The sequence below is a fragment of the Pseudorasbora parva genome, chromosome 5 (assembly GCF_024679245.1).
Source record: "Pseudorasbora parva isolate DD20220531a chromosome 5, ASM2467924v1, whole genome shotgun sequence".
Taxonomy (NCBI): Eukaryota; Metazoa; Chordata; class Actinopteri; order Cypriniformes; family Gobionidae; genus Pseudorasbora; species Pseudorasbora parva.
Window position 1 is genome coordinate 33,168,930 of NC_090176.1, and position 26,533 is coordinate 33,195,462.

Genomic DNA, 26,533 nt, shown 5'->3' on the forward strand with positions numbered 1-26,533 from the left:
TACAATACCAATCTCCCGAGACTTGTCATGACAGAAATATAAACAGTGTTGGAGAAATCTGAGAACATTTCCAAGGCTCTGTACATGTATCTATTGATTTTAAGTAATTGAAATGCATGAATACTGCATGTTGAGCCAAGATATAAAGCCATTTTCACTGAACGCCAGTCCCGCTTGAACATTTATGCAGCAATTCCTAATTGGAAGTCTGGACCTGGATGAAGCAGATAGACTTGGTAAGTCATGTTGAAGTCTCTTGGTCCATCTGGTTTCTCCCTCTCTCTTTTTCTCTGTGTAATCTCCATCAGTACTCTCTCATCTTCATGTGTATTTTCCTTTCCAGCAAGCATGGATTCCCACTGTAAACGCAGCCCTTCGAAGACACATGTCTTACTTGATTCCCTCAACCTCACCTCACATATATACATCTATACACCCACAGCCCTTCATTCCAATAAACAGTATGCCTATTTAAACTTGAGGTCACAGTCTCCCCACCTGTCAGTCACTTTCACTGGAAGCATTTGTTTAATTTGTGGGGAGATTTGGTTGGATTCAGACTTATGGGCTGCAGAAGAGAAGAGTTTGACCGCTGTGCTTTAACAGTTCTTACACAGCTGAAGTCTAAGAAGACCACATAGAGGAACTCAATATTATATTATATTATATTATATTATATTATATTATATTATATTATATTATATTATATTATATTATATTATATTATATTATATTATATTATATTATATTATATTATATTATATTATATTATATTATATTATATTATATTATATTATATTATATTGTTATATGTTGTTATGTTATGTTATGTTATGTTATGTTATGTTATGTTATGTTATAAAATGTATGAACCAAACGACAAACCGTGATGTCTGCAAACACCTTTTCCACTAATGTTTAACATCCACAGTGTCCATCACGTGCCATTATATATAATTTAAGATGTACGGTTATTCTCAAGTGATCTTTTTTGCTGAAATTTGTTTGCTTACCATATATATGCATGCATGTGTGACTCATGAATTATGATTGAGGAAGAGGACATGTCTGGTGGTCTTTGGTTTATAGAGGTCACAGAAGTTACAGAGGTTATGTCTGACTGGTTGTGGGGATGATTCAATTAAAAGCTGAAAAAAGGGTTCATAACTAAACTGGACAAAAAGGTCAAAGGTTTTCCCAGAGCTTTCGTTGGCAGAGTATATACTGTATATATCACTTTTTCTTATTCTTTTTTTGTCTATGTGGCAGTCAGACTTGTGACAGTCAGCATTCCGTAGTGTCTTGAATGAAATGTGAAATGACCAACCAGAGTTTATTTTATGTTAACAGCCTTATGTCTAGTGTAGACACACAGTTTAAAGGCAGGGTTATATGAATCAGATTATACAATATTAAATCTTCTAAATATATTGTTCCATAACTGACAAAAAAAAAAAAAAGACAACGTTTCCTGCTGTGTTTGCATCATTGTATCTTTGTATACTAAATAATTTAAACTATGATATCAACTATTGTTTTTTTATATAGCTCTATTCATAGTATTCAGTCATGTGATGGGTGCGGCAAACTGAAGGTTAAAACATCCATAGAACTGCAGCCTGTCAATTTGCCCTGCAAACCACAAATATTTTCTAGATCTCTTGGTAGATTAAGATAAATAAATGTATGTGAACAAACTGCAATTATGTGCAATTGGGCACTTAGGTAGTGTTGTAACAACAACAACAAAATGGTTTTAAGCCAGTTATTCAAAGTCAGACTAAATCTAGAATAACTGTGGGAACGCTACCTGAAAAAATATGTGCAAATGTACCTATAGGACAAAAGCTGTTTCAAACGCAAAGTGTGGTCACGCCAAATACTAATTTGATTTTATTAATAGAAGTTAATTAATAAATGAAATCTATTTATGACATTATTTTTTTTAAAGCATCCTTACTGACAGCATTTTTACAAAACGTTTCATAGCATTTCTTAGCATGTTGTGTTCATATTCTGGGCTTACATCTGCTTGCCTGTATTTAGTATGCACCATCAATAGGGTGTATACTGAATTTGGACTAATTTAGTCTTAGTACTTAGTACTTAGTCTTAGTAGAATTAGTACTTATAGTACAAACGTGGTAAAACTGAGTATTCCAGCTTTGAAAGAGCAACATCTGGCAAATATGTTCCGTCTGGCAACAATCTCAAGAATAAGAGACAATGATAACGCTTAACCTATCATATAAACACACTAACAAAGAAGAGGGCTGATAAAACCAAACACATGCCACTGTCATCTTCTGTCCTTTATATAACAGAGACTTGTAAACCAGTTATGGTATCACAAAGCTTATCACAAAGAATCTATATTTCGTTTTTTGCTTATTTTGCTATTGCAGTCCAGTATTTTATTGAAATGTTCTGTCAATTACTAATCTTTGGATGAAATTAATAACCCCTCAGATAGGACACTTGTGTGTGTGTGTGTGTGTGTGTGTGTGTGTGTGTGTGTGTGTGTGTGTGTGTGTGTGTGTGTGTGTGTGTGTGTGTGTGTGTGTGTGTGTGTGTGCGTGCGTGCGTGTGTGTGCGTGTGTTCATGTTTGTTCCAGATAAATATACTAGACATTCTCCACATTTCTGCACCTCAGTGTTACTCACAATCTTCCATCTCTTCCAAGTGACCACATTTATTATACACATTGTGGGGGTGTAGGCACGTGGGTGGGCGATTGTGTATATTTGTAAATTAAATTGATTAAGAAGTGTATCATTAAACACATTGAGAAACATTGAGTTATTTACAGAATCTGTTGCATTAACTAAACCATGGTCATTTATAATACAAAGATCCATCTTTTAGAAACTACATATAATGCAATTACAAATATATGCAGATATTAATACACTGTAAAACCTGAGATTACCTACATTGTGGGAACCAGCCAGCCAGTGGTCCCCACTTTTCAAAAAGGCTTATAAATCATACAGGATGAGTTTTTTTAAGAAAGTAAAAATGCAGAATGTTTCCTGTGATGGGTAGGTTTAGGGGCAGGGGCAGAAAATATGGTTTGTACGGTTTAAAAACCATTACGTCTATGGAGAGTCCCCACAAACATAGTGAACCAGACGTGTGTGTGTGTGTGTGTGTGTGTGTGTGTGTGTGTGTGTGTGTGTGTGTGTGTGTGTGTGTGTGTGTGTGTGTGTGTGTGTGTGTGTGTCAATAATGCATTAAACTGATGTCAATACACTCTAAAAAATGCTGGGTTGAATATTGACAAACCCAGAAATTGGGTTGTTTGAATGGGTCCATTCACTGGATTCAAACAACCCAATTTCTGGGTTTGTCCATATTCAACCCAACTTGGGTTGTTAATAACCCAGCATTTTTTAGAGTGTAAAGACTTTTACATTGTTACAAAAAAAGGTAAAGGTTATCACAAAAAGTAGCACAACTGTTTGACATTTTCAACATTGATAATAATAATAATAATAATAAAAATAATAAAGTTTCTTCAGTACCAAATCAGCAAAGGATCATGTGACACTGAAAACGCACAAAATCATGACTGCTGTTTATTTTTTCAAAACAAAAAGAGACTTCTTAGTTAACTGTATATTCTTAATCAGTGTCTTAATATGGAGTTTGTGTCTTAACTGTGGAGTTTGGAGTACGTTCAGAAGTTTGATACAACAAATCGAGGCTACTGCTTTTGGACAATTTTCTTTAATGAAACCTAGAAATAATTTGCCATTAACTCCTGGGGAGACTTCAGGAAACATTATTTGGATAGGAGATTTTCCAGAAGAGGACACACAGTTTAGAGGACGTGCTGGATATCATCGAGTGTTCTTCATCAACCTCTATCGGGTCTTGCATCTACAAAATAAACGGTAATTGAAATTTTTTTCATTTCGCAAATAATTTTTGATATCAAACTGATGCTCAGGAGCTTATCTTGCTTGGTATTTGAACATTTCATTTAACAGTGAGGCTCAGATTTGAATAGCCAAAACAATATTACTTTTGGGTGTTTTTTTTTTGTTTAAATTTGGTAACATTTGCAGTAGAACTCCCCCAATACCTGTAAAAAATAAAATTGCTACCCATAATTTTTTGATTGCCAAATCTATTTAGCAGTTTGACTGTAGGTACTTAGCCTACCTCATTTGCCTGTAGTTTGCTCTCACCTAGTGTTTACTAATTATTGACCTTTTATAATTGTTCTTCTTAAAAATCTTACCATGGTAAGAATAATGTATTTTTTCCCTACAGGTGTCTGCTACTTCAGCTGACATTGAGACAATTTAGTCTTCCTGCAAGTCCTAGTCTGATACTGCCTAGTATATTTCATTTAGATTCATCGATAGACACATTGTATATCATTTACACAAGGTAATATGTATGCTTTGACTTGAAGTTTCAGGTGCAACTGGGCAAGTCCCAGTTAAAGGTTGGATAATCATCTCTGAGGACCGTGTAATCTCTTAGGGCATCACACCAACATTTGCAATGGGGCTTGTTGCTGTATTTGCAACTACATTCAACCTTCAGTTTCAAGATGAGGGACCCTGCACTCTGGAATTCATTTAGAGGTAAAAACTCTTCATTACTTGTCATCATTATATGGATATATACAATTAAATTAATTTGTTTGTATTTTTTTCCGCATAAAATGGTATTAGTACTGTACATTTCAAGCCACACACATGGTATTTTGCTTGAATATACAGGCTTTATATACTAAATTGTAATAATTAAAAATATATATGTATGTATATAATTTTTTTAACTAAATATCCAAATAAATGTAATTACTAAACTAAATTAACTATAATAAACTAAATTACTGATCTGCCCACATTGTCACTATATGATATTTGAAATGAGCTGATGACATCACTTTTTTTCTCCAGAGTGGCTGTACAGCCGAATCAAATTCTGTTGCATTATTTTCATGTTTAACACTGTGTAACTGCTTTGAAATAATCTGCATCGTAAAAAGCGCTATAGAAATAAAGTCGACTTGACTTTAATATAATTTAATTTGATGTCACTTTTATATGTCATTCAAGTCCACTCTATTTGTGCAATGAAGAAAGACAAAAAACAAAACAATTCATTGCATTTAACTGAAAGCATGTTGTTGCAACACTCTGATCTTAGACTATTTTGATTTCAGGTGCTTTGTTGGTATAAATCCAGAGAAAGGGACAAAGGCCAAAAGGGGCAAGGTTGTCTCCAAGAAGAACGGTATGATCGTCCAGAAGAAGTCTTTTGAGACGTCGCCATGCTACTGAAGAATCTCCTTGACTTTCAATGGAACTTTGATATAAACCGGTGAGCTCTTTAATCTTGCTCTCTTTGTTTTGACAGTCTGGCATTACCACATTAAACCACAAGAGAACTGGTATTATTAACTTTTGTAAGCATTAGCTTGGAGTGTATACTGTACGTTCGTGATTTTACAGTTTATTTATTATTATGATTGTTTGTTGTTGTTTGACAGTGACAACACTGGAATAATACTGCAGAGAGGAACAGCGGCTACCAAAGTGATGGACATCTCTCCTGGATCCATATAAACTAAGATGTAAATACACAAGCTACCTCAAATGACTACTTTAAGCGGTAAAAATACAAGCCTACCTCACAGGACAATTTAAAGAGTAACCTGAAATGAAATAAACCCTAAAATGTTTTAATTGATGCATATTATTGATGCCTACTCTCAAAATGTTGTACTGTACTTTGTAGGTCTTCAAACTTATGTGTTAAATTAAACTAGGTTTTAATTAACTAGGTTTTTCCCTTCATGTTTGGTAAGGGTTAGGGGCAGTCTCTGAGCAATTTAAAGGGTTAGTTCACACAACAATGAAAATTAGCCCATGATTTCCTACCCTCAAGTCATCCTATGTGTATATGACATTATTCTTTTAGACGAATACAGTCAGAGTTATATTAATAAATGTCCTAGCTCTTCCAAGCTTTATAACGGCATTGTTGTTCTGTTTTTTTAAGTCCATAAAAGTGCACATATACATCATATAACTGCTCCACACGGCTCCGGCGGATTAAAAAGGGCCTTCTGAAGTGAATTATTGCGTTTGTGTCAGAAAAATATCCATATTTAAAATTTTATAAAGTAAATTATCTAGCTTCAGGCTAATCACCGTTCTTATTCAGCTTATGAAAAAAGTGTAGCGCCTCTCGCAGTTCAAAACGCTTGCGCTACGTCTGACATTGTACACCAGTTACGCACGCATTTTGAAATAAAAAGAAGAATCTAAAAGAAGAATGTCATATATACTGACTTGAAGGTTAGTAAATCATGGGCTGGGTGAACTAACTCTTCAAGTTTATTGCCATAGTCTAAAACAGATACTACTAGGCTCTTTTTGCTACTAGAAATCTCATAGAAATGCCCAACAGGATTTTGTTTTATGTTATTTTTTTCCATTTTTTGTATTCATGCTAAAATTGACATTGCTCTTTGGAATAAAGGTATTTGATTTTGAAGTTATTGCTTATTTTCCATAATATTCACAATAATGCATATCTTAAGCAATTGCCTATAGCCCTGAGAATACTGAAGTTAATTGCAATTAATATTGATTGCAACGAAGACTGATATTTTAGGAAACTGCTAAATTTATTGTGTTTCTAATACAGTAAAAAATAAAAAACTTCTTTAAAAAATGCAACATATTTCTGTGATTATTTGAAAATTATAATATATATTTATATATTGAAAATATATTGTTTAGGTTGTTACTTTAATTCTCACAGTTTACTGTATTAGACTGTGAAATCATTTAACAGTGTGACTACAGACATATACAGCATTTCTGGTTTACAGACTACTACTGTAAAGTCATTTTACATATGAATACCGTAAAAATAACGGTATACTGCTGGCGTCTCTGCTGCCAGCTCTTTACTGTAAATTATAAAAATACAGAAATATACCGTTTTTCTAGTTTACAGACTACTACCGTAAAATTATTTTACATATGAATACCGTAAAAATAACGGTATACTGCTGGCGTCTGTGCTGCCAGCTCTTTACTGTAAATTATAAAAATACAGAAATATACCGTTTTTCTAGTTTACAGACTACTACCGTAAAATTATTTTACATATGAATACCGTAAAAATAACGGTATACTGCTGGCGTCTCTGCTGCCAGCTCTTTACTGTTATTTTACAGGGAATTTTTTTACAGTGCAAACAAACTGAAAATGTCATTAATCTCATTATAATCAACAAAATAATCAACAAAACTTTGTCTCACACACTAACAGTATGCCAAAAGTTTGTTCATTAGAAAAATAAATGTTCTGTGTAGTATCTTTTTTTTGTTTGTTTGTTTCTCTGTATAGGGTTCATCGGTTGTTTCTTTAGAGATTCTCGATGTTACATTTATGAGTTCTTCAGATCAGTGTTTAGGCTGTGGGTGCTTTAAATCATAGCCCATGCATAATGCGAAGATCTGGGATGAACAATTGTGTTTAAATGCTGGAGTGAATGCCCTAAACTTTACTGTAAAACGCTGTGAAACCCTATTCTGGAACATTTATTTTGTAGGATGTAATGGGAATAGTGTGAAACACCTTCTGTGAGTTTCACCGGGCTTAAGGAAAAGAAAAACATTCTGAGCACATTTAAAATGAAGAATGAAGTCTAAGACTTCATGAAGGTAAAACTCCCACATCACGTCAAAATGCCAGATCTGTCACATGTTTACCAAACACTGAATCAGAAGAGCTGAACAAACATCACTTTTGAAATCTGACATCAACCACGTACTCAGACACCATAACACACTCCTGTACAGACATAATATACACATGTACGACTAGACAGACGACAAGGAGCCCAAGGTGTAGGTATAGTTCTGTGTGGGAGAGGTCATTCATGCTATCACCATTGACTGTAGGGTGTGAAACTATACAGCAGGGTGTAGCTGTAGTTTTGAGTGATATTTAACAGCGACTGGAACTCCATTTGGTGAGAAGGCCAAAAGGTAACACCATATTGTTTTATTTTTACCTGCTTCTTCTAATATAAATGAAAAGGCATCCATAACAAATGTTTTGGAAAGGCATGAACACTGGGAGCAGCTACATTTGGCTTGATATCCCTGGATCTACCCTGTAAAATAATGAGATATGTGATTTATTTTCTCTCCCTCTTTCTGTAGAAAAGGATTTTAAAGCTGTATTTCTTTGTCAGAAGGAAATATAATTTAAATATTATTTTAATGGTAGATTTTATACTAATATACCATAATATATTCATTATAATTCAAAATTATAATCAGTTTGATACACTGTAAAAAAAAAAAATCATGTTTCCAATTGAAACTTTTCTAGTGATTGATAGAAAAGTTCAGTTGGCCAAATTGAATTTCTGTGAATTAATGAAATTTAATTCACAGAAATTTAATTTGAAAAACTGAAAAATTTAGATATGATCAGTCACTAGAACATTTTCAATTGAAGACCTATTTTTTTTTACAGTGTACTAAAGGTACACTATAAACAATAGACCTACTGTTAAAAAGTTTGGGGTTCGATTTTTTAATATTTTTTATAATCCTCTCATTCTCACCTGTCTTTATTTTATACAGAACAAAAAAACTGTAATATTATTATTATTATATAAAAATACTATTACAATTTTAAATAGAGTTTTATTTGAATATAATGTAATTGAATGACAGCAATGCTGAAGCAGTGTTATGTTATTCTTCAGAAATCATTCTAATATGCATATTTGGTGCTCGAGAAACATTATTATCAATGTTGAAAAAAGTTCTGCTTAATATTTTTGTGGAAGTTTCTTTTTCAGGCTTTTTGATAAATAAAGTTCAAAAGAACAGCACTTATTTAAAACAGGAATAATCTGTGACATTAAAAAGGTCTTTACTATAACTTTTGATTATTTAATGCATCCTTGCCAAATAAAATAATTTCTTTCAAAACAAAATCTTAAAAACTTTTTAACGGTAGAATTAACCCTACAACATAATATTTTAATGATTTATATTCTGTCTTTAAAATCCCATTTGTTACCTTTCTTGTTGTTTGAGGCTGTGGCTTTCCATGTATGCATTAAACAACGTCTGGCAGTATTGCAACTTCACGTCCCAGTTTTTGTCCATATGTGTAAAAACATTCGGGCAAGCGTGTGGGGTCGGGGTCCTTAGGGAGAGGGCTTTGCCTGTCCACCCTAAATTAAGCTTGGCAGCCATTTCCACGGTTCCCTGAGAACCGCAGGCCACACACACATGCATGCAAACACAAAGTCACAAGCTTAGGAAGTGTGTGTTGCTTTAAACAGGAACATGTTATTTGCCTTTCTGAATTTGTCAAAATATATTCTGATGACTTTGTTATTTATCACGTGTCGAGCAATATGGCTCCAGCACTATTAGTAATAGGCTTTCACACATGTGTGAGCACAGACACATAGACAGTGATGTCTCACAGAGGTTACGGTGACAGACTACAATGAGAGACACGTCAGCCATGCAGCTGGAAACTGACCGCTTTCGGTTGTTTATTTTTGGTGCATTTTAGGGCCACTATATTAAAGCTCTTTTAATGCAGAAATATTCCCAATGCCATCTGACTTTTGCAGAATGATGATGTCACTTTCCCCACGACCGTTCACAGTCCTGGAATGTTACAGGCAGTTGACTGAGACAAAGGATTCTGGGTAGTGTGTACGGAGGAACATGGAAGTGTAAGGGGTGAGCCATCTGCCTCACACACTCACATTAAACTCCTACAGCTAAACACACAACCCTCCCACCCACTGCACACATACTGACAATCTGTAGGTCAAACATGACGGCACCAGCAATAATGTAAGCATGACATTTAGACAAGTTCACACACAGAGTCAGATAGCTGTGCGATAACTTACTGACAAGAAGGTATGCTGTTACTTAACTAACTATGTCCACTGCGAGATGGACTGACAGTGAGTTTGTATGCGGTGGGAGACAGTGACACAGTAATGTGAAGTACACTGTCACACAGACACATTATTATAATATTAATCCTCTACAGTGACCTTCTCTTATAGTTCTATCAGACACGAGACGACACGATACGACACAACACGCGCACACACACACACACACACACACACACACACACACACACACACACACACACACACACACACACACACACACACACACACACACACACACACACACACACACACACACACACACACACACACACACACACACACACACACACACACACACAAACAGGCTCACACACACACATAAACAGGCTCACACACACACACACACACACACACACACACACACACACACACACACACACACACACACACACACACACACACACACACACACACACACACACACACACACACTTATTTATGTTAATTTAAATAAAAGTCCAATTCCTGGGTTCACATAAATATATATAATAAATCCTATATACTAATTATATTTGATATATTGGTGTTGGGAAAAATCGAAACAACTTGTTTGGATTTGTAACATTTATAAAATCTTTTCTTTTATGGGGTAATTATGTTACATATAAATTATGCATAATCTAAGGAGATTTCCAGAGACATGTTGTCCATATGTTATTTAATACTGGCTTCCATGCATCAGTGCAGAATTTGAAATGTATTTCCCCCCTTTTCTTCTTCTTCTTCTTTCTTTTTTTGGACCCACTTTATATTAGGTGGCCTTAACTAGTATGTACAAACATTTAGTTAATAATTTGATACAATGCACTTTTGTACATGCATGTTTTTACATTGTACTTACATTTTAAAAATACCTGCATGTAATTACGTCTGTAATTCATTTCTGTAGTTACATTTGTAATTACACAGTTGGCACTTCCATTACACCTAACCCTACCCTTAAACTGACCCACACCACCACACCTGTCCCCAACTCTACCAGTATCCCACCTCAATATCAGCAAAAGTGTTTTATTTTTTTATGTAAGTACATAATACCGAAGGGCACCTAATATAAAGTGGGGCCCTTTTTTATATTCTAATGCTTACCAATGCTGCATTTATTTTGATCCAAAATTATATTGTGAAATATTAAATAATTGTTTTATTTATTTTACCATATTTTAAAACGTAATTTGTTCCTGGTGGCAAAGTTGAATTTTCTGCAGCCATTACTTAAGCCTTCAGTGTCACATGATCCTTCTGAAATAATTTGAATAGACGACTGATTTTGTGCACAAGAAACACTTTATTATCAGTGTTGAAAACCCAGATTCTTTGGATATCCAGTGTTCGGCACTTTGCGGACGTGAGTTTTTGTTGTAGATGTCTGTCTTTAAAAAAATAAATAAAATAAATAAATAAATAAATAAATAAATAAATAAATAATAATAAAAAAAAATTGTTGTGTATTGTGCTAATTAATTGAGATTTCTTACAGCTCTTACTGGTTTTTGGCCTTGTCTGTTCCGTTGCTTCTATTACTCTCCCCTTTTTTGTAAGTCGCTTTGGATAAAAGCGTCTGCTAAATGATTAAATGTAAATGTAAATGTGGATATTGTGGAAACGGATATTTTTTCAGGATGTCAGGCTTTGATGTTTAGAAAGTCCAACAGCATTTATTTGAGTTTTTTTTGGTAACATGTACAGAATCTTTACTGTCACTTTGGACACTTTAATTTCTTTCAAACATTAGTGTATATTATATATTTATTGGAAAGGAATTTTAACCTGCTAACTTACTTTGATTCCAGATTTAGGACATGCCCTTTGCAATAAACAATAGTTATGGTTAGAGTAAAGTTAAATCATTTTGATAAGATGTTTTGTGTATTAAACAGTATTTGAAGTGGATACTCAATAGCATACAGTGCATTGTTTTTGTAGTTTTGTAGTAAATAGTTCATTTTTCCTTACTGTAGTCTTATGAAGAGATACAGTAGTGTTTTATTTCAGATAAACAAACTTTTGCTGCTTGTTGTCAGACTGAAACTTTTAAAACAAGCACTGGGAGCCCTAAATCTTACCAGTGACAGGTTTAGGTCTCTATGGCGATGGCTTTACAAGTCCCTGAAGTAGCAGCCAATCAGCCGCAGGTCTCCACAGTAAGAACAGATTCCCGTCAGGTCAGCATCTTAGAACCAAGGGGAGTTCAGACCTCACACACACTCATCTAAACACACACGTCCATGTACACACTGAAAATGTGCCGATGCATGATTAGTAGTTCATTGCATTCTTTGTCCAGTAAGGGCCTGAACCACCTGTGCTGGAGTGATTTTGATGATGTGTTTGGTGTCGGGTACATTTTACAAGAATGATTTGAGCAACTTTTGATTTGCCCTCTGTGGGTTGGCGTCCAGGTTTCCGTGGTAATGATTGCATGCCTTCTGCATTCAGAGGCCTTAATACAGAACAACAGCAGCTGTGGGAATGTAGCAATTTTACTGCCATTGTTGACTATACAATCTACGAAGACCCTGTCACCTAGCAACCTGGCCAAAAACACATTTAACATTGCTAATCGTAAACAGTACAAATATTTACAGATAAGATGCTAACAAGCTGCATTGACTATCCTATACTTTTTTAAGAAAGTAAGCTATACTTTTTTAAGAAAGTCAAAGATTATTTCACATGAATTAGCTAAAGACATTTTTAACTGTTGAACAACATGCTAATGCTAATGCTGTTAGCATAAAAGGGAATACTTTTCTTAATCTATTCATAACTGTATCTCCTTTAATTTTTTGTCATTGCAAAGCATTTTTATAGTTTTAACATTACCAGTTTTTCTTATTTATTTGTATTTACTTACTAACTTTAGTGCTTCATCTTAAACGTATTTCAGTGTCAACACTTCTAATTAACATTTAGTTTATGTTTTTCATGCAATATTTTATTTCAGCTTCATTCCAGTTAACAAATCAGTTAACAAGTTAGTTTACAATAATAACCCTGCTGCAGAGATGCAGTACATAATGCAAAATACAATAAGCATAACACACAATAAGGTATAGTACACTGTCAAAAAATAAAAGTTGACATAATTTAAAATTGTGACAAACTTGCTGCAGAGCTTTTTTGAGTTTACTCTCAACTTTTAAACAAAGTAGTTCACTTAACTCAATAAACTGAGTAAGGTCACAGGTTTCCCAATATAGGTTTTTATAGTTTTTTGATCGTGTGTTAAAAATTGTTTATGCTTTTGTCACCATCATGGAGATCTGTGTTTTCCTTAGTTGAGCAGTTTGACGAGTTTTTAATGTTAGAGTTTCTCTGGTTGATGTAACTAAGTTTGCTATGGCAAGAAAAGCAAAAGAAAACACAATGCTGTCGGCTGCTTGATAATAAGAATGTAATCATTAAGTAGTGGCTTAATTCACCAATTTCATGACTGAGTTTATGTGCAATATATTATTAACTTTGTTTTCTTCTGATTCTAGAAAAGATCCAGCATGGTTTTGCGTTTTTTTAGCACGGTACTCTTTGACCTCCTGTTACTCCCACAGACATCAAGAGTCAGCCCATGAATCTCAACAATGGTGACATGCTTCATGCCGCAATGCATTCTGGGAGCATGGATGAGTTTTGCACGATGCACCCAGAATGCATTGTTAACTTGTTGCAACTTGTTTGTTAACTTGCATTTACAAATCTAATTTACAGTTACTAGGTTTGTCCAACGATTGTTGAATCAACTTCTTTTCGCTGGTTAAGCCAACCTTCTTTGCATTTAATTGTCCAGTTAACTAACAGTTAACAGTTATAATTTTTGCGAGTTGGATTTTTTTTTTACAGTGTACAGACATCTTATTTGAAAGATGTGACAAATAGCCTGTACTCTTGCCAGAAAACTATGTTCTTAATTCAGTCATGATGCATTGAAAGGCCACAGGCTACAGTGAGAGCAGTAAGGGATAGTGCTAACAAGAACATTTAAAGACTTCTGAGAGGCTTAATCTTGTTCATGTCGATATTCTTGCTTTTTCTGAAACTTTTTTTCTTTCTTTCCTGTGGGCAAACCGTGAAACAGATGCCAGGACAGTGTGTGTGATTAGCAAATATGCTCACAGCTAATTGAGTTTTGTGTCTTTTGTGCCTAAAAAAGTGTGCGAATGTGCAGAGTACTGGTGAGAGCCCTATCCTTAGGGTCCTATTATAGTGATTTTGATCAAACTTTAATTCCCAATTTCAGAGACAAGGTTTAAGCATATCATCCCTAAAGTGAATGTTTGAGCCACCTTAACCGAAAGCAACTTGCTTAAAATCTTAAAATATATTAGTGTCATTGTTTTTTCTCAAGATGGACACCAGTAGTGGCGTTTTATAAGATATGTTTATAAAAGCTATAATCTCCTAGTTTAACTCCTGACTTAATTTAAGCCCTGACACCAGGCCTGCAATAGGGCTAACGCAAGATTTGAATTTTGAAAATTATCCACTTGAACAGAACGCACCATTTAATGACTCTAAATGATCTGTATGAATGTTTCTGATCTACTGCACGTGCACAAATTCATAACACATTTCCCTATGGGTTTGTAAACAGCTGTCATTGCAAAGGTTAATGATGTGTTAGTCGAACCCATTCAAGGCACTGAATGAATGGAAATGCAGGCATGAACGAAATACTGAGTGAGCAATTACAGTCGATTTTGGTACAACAGGCAAAGGCTTAGAAAACCATTTAGGTTCACATGGTGGCGTCACAGTGGACACACTCCACCCCCACTTCATTCCTCATAGCACCGTAATTGACTGTTCATTAACACAGGGCTGAGGGCAATATCAGCCTGTTTCCCACAATGATTACCAAAGGCTAAATACACTGATTGTACCTGTCCCCATGGCGACCCTATACTCCTCTTCTCCAACTAATATGCTTGTGACGTTACGTCCCAAACTTTCAGATCTCATATCTACACTAATGAGCTCAGTTCATTTGAGCTCGCATACGGCTCAAGTCCAATATTCATTTTTAATAATGAACCATAATAATATGAAACCATTTCCTTATTTTCTTTATTACAGCACATTAAATCATATGCTGTTAAGCCATTTAAATGTTATTAAGAATAAAATAATAATGTGTCTATATATTTTTACTCACCAAAGACATTGAAGAAGAGTGTCAGTAACAACACCTACAGTAAATTGTTGAAAAGAAATGGGGAAAAGGTATCGCAGTTTCCACAAAAGCAGAAACTGTTTCAACATTGATAATAACAAATATTTTTGAGCACTAAATCAGCATTTTAGAATTATTTCTGAAGAATCATGTGACACTGAATGTATTCAGTTCTGTTTTTCCATCAAACAAATCAAGTGTAGTAACATTTCACAATAATGCTGCTTTTACTGTATTTTTGATAACACTACTTTTTTTCCAAAAACATTACCAACCCTAATATTATTATATGTAAAAAAAAATAAAAAAAAATTGTATGTTTAATTATTCAAGTTTAATTATAACTGAAATATATGGAATTTTATATATGAATTTTACTCTCAAATTGGACATCTAACAGTGCAGCCCTTGAGAATGCGGTGACTAATCAGTGAACAGGAAAGGCTATTGACATCTTGTAGCACAGTAAGGGTGTAGCTGTCATCACTAGACAGCGATTTTGGAAAATCAAACAAATCTCAATGTCTATCCTGAAAACACTACACCTTTATACTGTCACATGTTCATCCATACTGTAGCAATCTTTCTCTCCATCGGCCTCTCTTCTCCCTCCCCTGCTCCCTGACTCCACCCTGCTGTGAATAAAAGGTTGTCGTCTGCAGACTGTTTCTTGTTTAAGTCCAGTTTGCATTGGTCAGTTGGTCAAGGTGTGTGTTTCAGGGTCTTTCTGAGTGTGAGCCTGAGAATCCTTGAGATTATCTCCTTATACGGCCGTTCAAAGGAAAGGTAAGACAATACCCTTCAATAGGCTATGTTCATCATTTCATTAGTCTGTAATTAGTTTATTAGTTCTTATTGGTGTACCCTGTGAAAACTTATGTGAAAGTAAAGCATTTTTGATCCAATGAAAAGGGGGATGGTTGTTTAATGAGTATAGATAACACAGGTTGATTGTTTCCTCCCATTTTTAGCCTAATTCTATATCAGTGTTTGAGGGAGTGTGTTGAAAAACACAAAAAAACTTTATTAGAAGCTGCCCTGGATTGTAACCGGCAAATATGTGAATTTGCGTGTCAGGATGTTTCTTTGGGCTCTTATCTCATCTCTTATCTGTGTGACCAATTAAGATGAATTTAAGATTAATGAATTGTACAGCAGAAATGTGATGCATATAAAGCAAACGTGCACTAGCTTGTAATTAATAATTTATAATAATAATAATTTGGGTGGTTTATAAAGAGTAAACCATTCATAAATGTGAATAGTTGTACTTTGGAGTCATCTTGATGTGCATATTTTATTGTCTGTTCAATTTTATTCAGAAATACTGAGCAGAAGCATGTTGGTGGGCAGTTTCTAGGTTCATGTGATAGCTCCCCCTCCTGGTGGCAGATATATATGGTGTCTTTACATGCATGTGTGATAGCGTATACCTGATAGTGGACTGTTAGTTCAACTTCCAGCTGGGAGAGGAATACAAAGCAGACATCCATTAGGTGCACAATGGGATGTGACTTGTGCCATTGTTTCAATATACATTTGCAGAAATTAATTATGTGATTGTCAATCTAAATGTTTCAGCACACACAAGTGCAGTGAGTGATTTAGGCTATGCCACTTCTGGACATTTCTATTAGTGAGACTTTTGAAGTTGCAATAACGGCAGATTATATTCAGCAGATATATGGCCATACGTAGGCTAGCCTACTTAGTGTAGTATTTGTGTGTGTGTGTGTGTGTGTGTGTGTGTGTGTGTGTGTGTGTGTGTGTGTGTGTGTGTGTGTGTGTGTGTGTGTGTGTGTGTGCGCGCGTGTGTGTGTTGGCACTCATTATGTCAGTAGTTTAATAGCTACATGAATGTTAGAGGAGTCTGCCAGCATAAAGTTTCTTCTTATTAGTAAACCGACAGATCAGAATGCATATTAAATTCCATCTAAATGTGGCTGAAATGGAAAAAAAATGCCTCTTTATACAAACTAATCTTTCTTTCTTTCTTTCTTTCTTTCTTTCTTTCTTTCTTTCTTTCTTTCTTTCTTTCTTTCTTTCTTTCTTTCTTTCTTTCTTTCTTTTTCTTTCTTTCATCCCTCACTTTTAAAAATACTAGTAACTATTACAAATACTAGTAGGCCTAGTAAAAAATAAATTTGCGTCTTTTTTCCTTGCGTCAAAGGTAAGCATTCAAGCCAATCAGATTTCAGTATCGCTTTAGCGCGTCATCAAACCTGCTCGTGAGACAACCTGTCTAAAGAAACTTTCAAATGTATCCAAGATATCGATACAATCCAGATTAAAGACGGATATCATCATCTCATAACGTGAAACTTTGGATGTGGATAATAGATCAAATGATTATCTGTCATTATAACGATCATTTTCGCTGTGGCCTATATGGAACTGACTGATTTGCTCCGTTGATTTATATTGAAAAGTGTTGCTTTGGTGATCCGATTAAAACATAATTATATAGAACATTTGAATGTATCAGGGTCAGGGGAGTATCTATATTGTCAATAAATGGATTAAACAGAACTAAATATAGGCTAGATAGATAGATAGATAGATAGATAGATAGATAGATAGATAGATAGATAGATAGATAGATAGATAGATAGATAGATAGACAGATAGACAGATAGACAGAAAGACAGATAGATAGATAGATAGATAGATAGATAGATAGATAGATAGATAGATAGGAATCTTTCCTACTGACATTCTTCACTTCCTCTTTCCCCACACATGCACTTTGAGGTTAGCAGACCCTTGCCGTGTTTCTCACTCTTATTAACGCTCAGCTGTTAAAATGCTTAAGTAACCCAACAGATGCTCAGAGAGAATGAGGACCTTGTTGTTCCTCAAAAAGGTTTTCTTTTTCTTTTTCTTCTTCTTTTTTCCACAGGTGGGCTGGGAGCTATTCCCTGTGGACAATATAGTCCGTCTGCTACATTGTAAAATATATAAAAGGATACAATAAGGGTTTCATCACAAAGCCACATTTTGCATTGTTGTCTAGTATATGAATTCTTTGAGCACCCTCTGACTGGTCTGCTACAACACATGCATATTAGTATAGACACTGTCTAATTTCCCAGAATTCAGTTGTTCCTGGACATAATTCAACATGGAAATTATAAATGAATTAACTCAAATGTACAGTTTAGCTACAATACGTATTCTACAGTCGTATTCCTCTTACATTTCAAAAGCATTAAACTTAAATCAATATTACATGTATGAACATTTCTATTTAAGAAAAATCCATATTAAAAATCGATACTAACAAACTAGTTCAAATCATAGTCTGGAATATATTGTTTTACTGGATCACAGCCTCTAAAGTCCTAACTTGGTTTGCAGAAAGAATCACCCCCCTCCCTTTCCTCCATTCAAAGCCAGAATAAAAGTGTTGTCATTGATGATTTATGGGTTTCTTTGTGAACGCACTGCTCTGTAAAGATGGGGGAAAGGGTGTGAGAGACTGAATGAAATAAAAGACAGAAGGGAAGAATGAGGGACTAGGCGGACAAGAGCAAGGAAGGGATTTCTGTAAACACTGTTGGCCATCTGTGTCTCGGTGAGAGGCCAAATTTGAGTATTTAACTAGACTTATTTGCTGAGGTGTTCATACTTTCATTTACTAAAGCAATTCATTTCTTGAAGAAAATTTCACCAAATAGCATGGAGGACTTTTATTCTTACTAGGGTCAGAGGTCATGTTTAAGTGGATGGTTTAAATGTAGCTGCTTGGGATCAAAATTTTGAAGAAGGTATGAAATGAGTGCATAATTATGGAAGGCAATGTTTACATTGTAATTTAATATACACTACCGTTAAAAAATGTTTTAGGATTTTTGAATGTTTTTATACTAAGTCTCTTTTATACTAAGCTGCATTTAAAAAAAAAAATTTTAATAAAAAATGTATAAAAAACACAGTAAAACAGTAATATTGTAGGGTACAGTTTTCTTTTTTAAAGATTTTAAATGACAGTTTATTTCTGATGGCAAAGCTGATTTTTTTCAGCATCATTACTCAGTCGTCACTGTCAGGTGATCTTTCAGAACTCATTCTAATATGCTGATTTGGTGCTCAAGAAACATTTCTTATTATTATCAATGCTGAAAACAATTGTGCTGCTTAATATTTCTGAGAAAACTGTGATTCTTTTTTTCCAGAATTCTTTGATGAATAAAAGTAATTAAAAAAACACTTGCAGACATCTCTTGTAACATTATAAATATCTTATAAACTGCCACTTTTGATCAATTTAATGTGCCCTTACTGAATAAAAATGTTAATTAAAAAACATACTAAACCCTACCCTTTAAATGGCAATGTATTACAAAAAGATGCCATACATTCATTAAAATTACATTAAATGGAAGTTGCAATAGTCTTTTCTTTTCTATTGTGATGTATCAGAGTGAAACAGCTTCTGTAGGAAATCCATGTGATTGTGGATTTGGGAATTGATTAAATGGTTTCTATGCTGTGATGTTATGTGAGGTTTCTCTTTAAAGATTTCAAGGGCATGAGTTTTAAAATGATAATGATGTGCATGGATAAATCATTTCTAATAAATACTGCAATATTCCATTTAAAAAATAGAAGTAGAATTTTGATTTCATATGACTTTAAGGTATCACTGAAATATCTATACCTTTTGCTGATTTTTTTGCCTTTTGGGGGGCCATGTTGTAAACAGAAAATGTTTTCCAATATAATTATGACAATATGTTGTTCGAGCTCTGTATATTGCCAATCACATTATTGCTATTGTTAGTGTTTCACTGTCTGCAGCTGTGGACAGTGGAGCTGTGGATTTATACCATTTTAGCCAACAATAATTTGTTATGCCGAACCATCTGAACTTCACTGTAAAATCTTCTGATATAATACATTACCCTTAATTAGATATTTAACTGCACATATAAATGTTAATGTTTTTCTAAACAGCTTTGGTAGTGGATGACATTATCAGCATTACATGATACTACAGCACATTCTAAATGGTCTTTAGGTCTTTGGCCAAAACTATATCTCTTTCACAGAGCAGAAAACCTAGAGGGCATATGGCATATCTGTGTGATTCTCAGCAGCCTGAGAAAAAGCCAAAAGGTCAACTCTGTCTCTCTGCGATCATCTTAATGCAATCTTTGTTTCATTCAATCTTTGTTGTTTTTCCATAAAAATTAAAGCAACAAAATAAAGTGTTATAAAACTTATTTGGTCTTTTAACTAGAGACATACAAAAATGTCAATTAAAAAGTGAAAATGTAAAACAAAATACATGAACATCCACTGTTTACTGTCTGGGATTCCTGCAGTGTGAAAGGTGAATTGCTGGAAATGTCTTTCTAGTTACTGAGAACATCCCCAAAGAATCTTAGGAGTGAGAAATTCCAATAAAGGGTTTGCTTCCTGTCCTTTGCTTTTACAGTTAAAAAGTCAGCTTTAAGGTCATAGTTAAGAGTAGGCTAAATTTAGATGCCTGCATGATAAAGTCATGTTCTCTAATCTCAATTCAAGTTAAAATAAGGTAAAATGACATTGTAGAATTATGGGTGAGGTTAACTTTGAAATTGATTATAAAGAATATTCCAAACTCTTCCTTTATAGGAAAAAGCCTATTATTGTGCTCAGAGATTATATAATTAGTTGCTACTTTTGCTATATATGTAGGGCTACATTTATATTATTAGTCCCCTTTACTGACTTTTTAATTGTAATTTCATTTTAATTCACTAACTATGTTTTATTGAATTGTTGTTGGATAGAGATACATTTAAATTATTTTTGTATTGATTTATTTCTTCATTGGATAATTCATTGATTTGACTTTACTGACCAATGATTATGACTGATTAATTCTTAGATTTTTGGGTTTTTTCACAGGCCATGGCCATGGCTGCTTTCCTGGTAGTTTTCATACAATTGGCTCTACTGCCATCAGCTTTTGGGGGTGCATATTATGGACACAAGCCACATCCTCAACAGCACCAACCCTTACCACAGATGCCTCACATGGGCATGGGAAAGGATATGCCACACATGTCATATCCACATTACAGAAAAGACCTACCAATGCACCTAAACAAAGGCAAAGATACCAAAGGTATGAGCACAATAGTTATGGTCACATTGTATATGGTAAACATGGTATACATTATTATTTGTTTGTTATTATTTCAAATTAGAAAACAGGGTTGGTAGTGATTATAATTAGGTGATATAGTATATAATATAAATTGCACATTACTTATGAAGTCCCTATATTCTCTGGTTAACTTGTTTTTGTTTTTAATGTGTTTACTATATGTGTTTTTTTTACTTGTGCTAATGTACATTAGGCTCACCTACTAATCCTTTTCCTGCTTTTTGCTTAAAAAGGTGAGACTATTCCTAGAGGTGAGCAGGGTGCTCAGGGAGAGACTGGACCTCAAGGCCCCTCTGGTCTACCTGGGCCCCAAGGACCTCCTGGGCCCCAAGGGAATGGTATACAAGGTCCTCCAGGAAAGCTAGGACCTCCTGGTCCTCCAGGATTCCCTGGAGTTGGCAAGCCAGGAATGCCAGGTATGCCCGGGAAGCCAGGAGATATTGGTCAGCCTGGACAGCAAGGTGAACAGGGACCCAGAGGTGAAGAGGGACAACCAGGTATGACTGGGCCACCCGGCCCTCCTGGACCCCCAGGCCTGCCAGGAATAGGAAAGCCTGGTGGACAAGGATTACCAGGACAGCCAGGGAGTAAAGGAGTTCCAGGACATAAAGGTTTTCCTGGTCTCCCAGGGTTGCCTGGGCCTAAAGGAGACAGAGGAATTGGACAACCAGGCCCACTAGGGCCCAAAGGGCCAGCTGGGCCACCTGGGCTCCCAGGCAAGCCAGGATTACCAGGTGTGGGTAAGCCTGGACTTCCTGGTGTACCAGGTCCATCTGGAGAGCCAGGGAAACCTGGACAGCCTGGGGTGCCAGGTCCAGAGGGTCCACCTGGTGGACAGGGCCTACAAGGACCACAAGGGGCCCCTGGTATTGGAAGTCCAGGAGAAGGTGGATTACCAGGCCAGCCAGGGACACCTGGCCACAAAGGATTACAAGGACCACCGGGTTTACCTGGGAAACCTGGATTACCTGGATTTGGCAAACCTGGATACCCTGGCCCAAAGGGTGATAAAGGGATGGGAGGGCTTCCTGGTGCTCCAGGACCAAAAGGAGACAAAGGTTATGGGGGTCAACCAGGAATGACAGGTCCGCCTGGGCAAACAGGCCCTCCAGGCCCTCCAGGACCAGTGGGGGCACCAGGTGGAATTGGTTCACCAGGGCTTAAAGGAGAGGGAGGTGCAGAAGGAGTCAAGGGAGAGCCTGGGCCTATGGGGCAACCAGGTCCTCCGGGATTTCCTGGCCAACCAGGCCTCCAAGGTGAAGATGGAGAACCTGGAACAAGAGGGCAACCAGGACCCATGGGTCCCAAAGGAGAAGCAGGAAGCAATGGTCTACCTGGTTCCCCAGGTCCATCTGGCCTGCCCGGTCTTAAAGGAGAATTTGGTCAGCCGGGCCCAGAAGGGCCACAGGGTCCTAAAGGTATTCCAGGACTTCCAGGGCCAGGAGGATCAATTGGGCCTTCTGGACCTCCCGGGCCAAAGGGAGATGTTGGCTCACCAGGTCAAACTGGTCCACGTGGGGAAGGCAGCCCCGGTATCCCTGGTCCTGTTGGTCCTGCAGGTCCACCTGGCCCAAATGGAAACCCAGGTCAGCCAGGAAACCCAGGTCCACCAGGACCTCCTGGACCCCCAGGCCCCCCTCCTTCCCCTGACATGATGGGTGTTCTTCCTGAGATGGGCCCTGCCCTTGATGGTATGAAAACTAGTGGGTACAAGAAAGGGAAGTATGCTGGTGGGGGTGATATGTTGGGGGCCAATGGTCTGGAGATGCCTGCTTTCACTGCTAAGATGACCACACCATTCCCTCCAGTTGGCACACCAATAGTGTTTGACAAACTACTGTATAATGGACGTCAGAATTACAATCCTCAGACTGGTGTGTTCACCTGTGACCTCCCAGGCATCTACTACTTTGCCTACCATGTGCATTGCAAGGCTGCCAATGTATGGGTTGGGCTCTACAGGAATGGGGAGCCAATTATGTATACATATGATGAGTATAAGAAGGGATTCCTAGATCAAGCATCTGGGAGTGCTGTGATTCCATTACAACCAGGAGACACAGTTTATTTACAGTTACCATCTGAGCAGGCAGCTGGATTTTATGCAGGACAGTATGTCCATTCCTCTTTCTCTGGCTTTTTACTGTACCCAATGTAGATTGCAAAAATAAGTGAGAGAATTTGAAGGAGAGAGAGGAAAGAAAGAACTGACATTAAAATGTATGACTTAAAAAAATGTCACTACTTTTAAGTACATTCTCACAGGGAAAAAAAGACCCAGAGACAGCCCTTTTAAGTTCAACCCAACAATATCAATCTACAGACTGTATGAGTACATGCAATATTAAATTACAGAGAACTGTGTCTGTAAAGATACAGCCTGCACAAAGACTCTCACAGATTTTAATAAGAAACTTCAATTCAACACCACATTTAAACAGCTTTTTAAAAAGATTGTTTTTGTAATGTATTTATGTATTTGTTTCATTGATGGTATCCAACATGAGTATACATGCTTTATAATGTTTAGAACAATATTTTATGTCATTGTGAAATACGCATGATAAGTAATGTATTCGCTTTAAATGATGAGAAAAGCCATTCAAATTTTAAAAAATATCACATCATATTTGTCTTTCTTTATCAATGATTTAAAAAAGTACAATTTTTGCACACTTCTAATATTGTAACAAATGCGCTGTGTGAACTGCAGCCAAATTACAAATTTGTTTGTATGAATGTGTATGTGTGAATGTGTGTGTGTGTGCAAGAGAGAGACCATGTGTGCTAGCTTTTACCCCCTCCCCCAAAAAAGATTATTTTATAAACTATAAATACTAACTTGTCTGAAAACCACTTCTGTTCCCACAGTGAACTGTCATAAAAACAACAGTTTTTCTCACAATAATTTAAATATCACTATCACAAATCAAATTTCATATCACTTGCCTTGTTTCCACCCAACTCTGGATTGAATTGTCACTTGAAATTTTTTTTTTTTGGGGGGGGACTACAGATTGTGTAATAATCTTTGTTTTATATGTTGGTCACTTTGAACAACGGTGCTAAAATAGTCTAATCCAATTACCATCCCGCCCCACACCGCCCTCTTACTTTGTTGGTGACATTTTCTTTGAATTTTGTAATAAAGATGATTTTCATCCATAAGTTTAGGCTATGTCAATTAATTTACTGTACCAGATGTATATGTCTTTTAAAAACCATCACCTAATTATTACCATGTGGGGAATTTGCTAACCATGCCATAGCCTATAATACGTGAAAAAATACTAAAGTATCAAATTTAATATAATTTTTACCATATGAAAATACATTAGCCTAATATAAAGATTATTGTTCTAATGTGATGTGTTGCAATTAACCTTTTTACCTAAATGTATTACTGCTCATTTACTGTTAATAGTAGCCGTTATAAAACATGTTAATAATAGTTTCCAACAAAAATGGCAGAGTTGAGCTACTACAGTGATTGTCAATGATACAATTCAATCTAGCAATTATTAAAGGGTTAGTTTACCCAAAAACGAAAATTCTGTCATTATAATTACTTACCCTCGTGTTGTTCAACACCCGTAAGACCTTTGTTCATCTTTGGAACACAAATGAAGATATTTTTGTTGATATCCTATATGGCTCAGAAAGGCCTCCATTGGTCACAATGACATTTCCTCTCTCAAGACGCATAAAAGGGTTCTACAATCATTTTATAAAGCGAATAGAAGATAAAACATAAAATAAAATAAAAACTAAATAACGACTTATATAGTGATGGTCTATAGAGGGAATGCACGTGACTTCACCGTCAGCTGCGATTACGCCCCCGCTGAGTGGCAAAAAGACTGAGAGGCAGCATTGGTTTACAGCGTGAATGCAGCGAAAACGCACAAAACCAGGCCCGCCGCCAGAGGGTGTCCATGGGTCCGTTGACAAGCCCCCCCGGCGGCGGGCCTGGTTTTGTGTGTTTTCGCTGAATTCAAGCTGTAAACCCATGCTGCCTCTCAGTCTTTTTGCCACTCAGGAGGCCGTAATTGCAGTCGCTCCAGCTGACGGTGACTTCATGTGCATTCCCTCTATTGCTACATATTACCAATTCGGCAGTGTCCTGATGACGTCGTCGAGGCATGACAGCTGAAGACCAGATGGAGGGGATCGCTGCAGCACAATGCAGGAGGCAAACTAAGTTTTCCGGGCACTTTTGTGGACACACCGGGGTCAGCGCAGAAGTCCAAGCCGTTCTACACATCGTTTTATTAACATAATTTATGAATTAAACAACAAAATGAATCGTAAAAAAGAAGAGAAAAAATACAATCATACTGATAAAGCAAACAATAATCATGGGCAGCTTGTCTAAGAATATTTCGAGAGTAAAATAATCTGTTGAAAACCACAGCTCACTTCAGCGCGACCGCGCTCGTGTAAGGCACGTTCTCTGCAAGATGTTCTAACCATAAATATCTATGGTCCTAAGAACGCACTGGTCTAACAGAACAGTGATCATTTCCGTGTTCTTGCTCCTCTTCATCTGGCAGTAAACACCTCGCTCTAATAGCTCTGCTGTCGCCATGTTTTTCCAGCACCTGGCACCGCTTGATGCGGTGACTGACAGGGCGGGGGCGGAGACTTGATCGGCTCGGATTTCATTTTCAATTCCACATTGAATTTTGCTACATTCATTGCGGGACATGTAATGAAAATACAATCGCAAAACTGGGAGTGTAAATGCAATTAAGAAAAATATCATTTAAATTATAATTTTGCTACAATATTTTTGCTTGAGCATTTTAAACAAATGTAATATTTCTGTAATACATTTACATTTTAATTTTGCAACTTATAAAGCATTAAAATATATGTTTAAATTATATGTTAAAACTAGGAAATAGCAAAATGTAAATATTATTCAATTTGAATTATCATTTTGCTCCAAATGTTGCACACATGGTATGTAAAATGTAAATTTAAATACTGAAATGCATTGCCATTTTGCATATTGCATTGCAAATTGAATATTGCAACACATAAGTTTCCATAGACAAACACTCGAGCGGTCAGTGGATTCCAAATTCAACACCTGTGATTGGCCAAACATGTTTGTGATTGGCTACTTTACTCACCGAAGCAAAACCATGTTGGAAATTTAATCATTTGATGAGTGCAGCAAATAGATACACACTGGATCTTTTGCTAGCTC

The 26,533-nt window shown here is 36.1% G+C and overlaps 1 protein-coding gene across 1 annotated transcript; it reads left to right on the forward strand.

Annotated features, from left to right (window-relative positions):
• Positions 1-15,844: 15,844 nt before the first annotated feature.
• On the forward strand, positions 15,845-23,930 carry col8a1a (collagen, type VIII, alpha 1a). The gene is made up of 3 exons (XM_067445037.1): positions 15,845-15,947; positions 21,057-21,276; positions 21,552-23,930. The coding sequence occupies exons 2-3, from the start codon at positions 21,060-21,062 to the stop codon at positions 23,474-23,476; spliced, it is 2,142 nt and encodes a 713-aa protein (XP_067301138.1). The 5' UTR covers positions 15,845-15,947; positions 21,057-21,059; the 3' UTR covers positions 23,477-23,930.
• Positions 23,931-26,533: the final 2,603 nt, after the last annotated feature.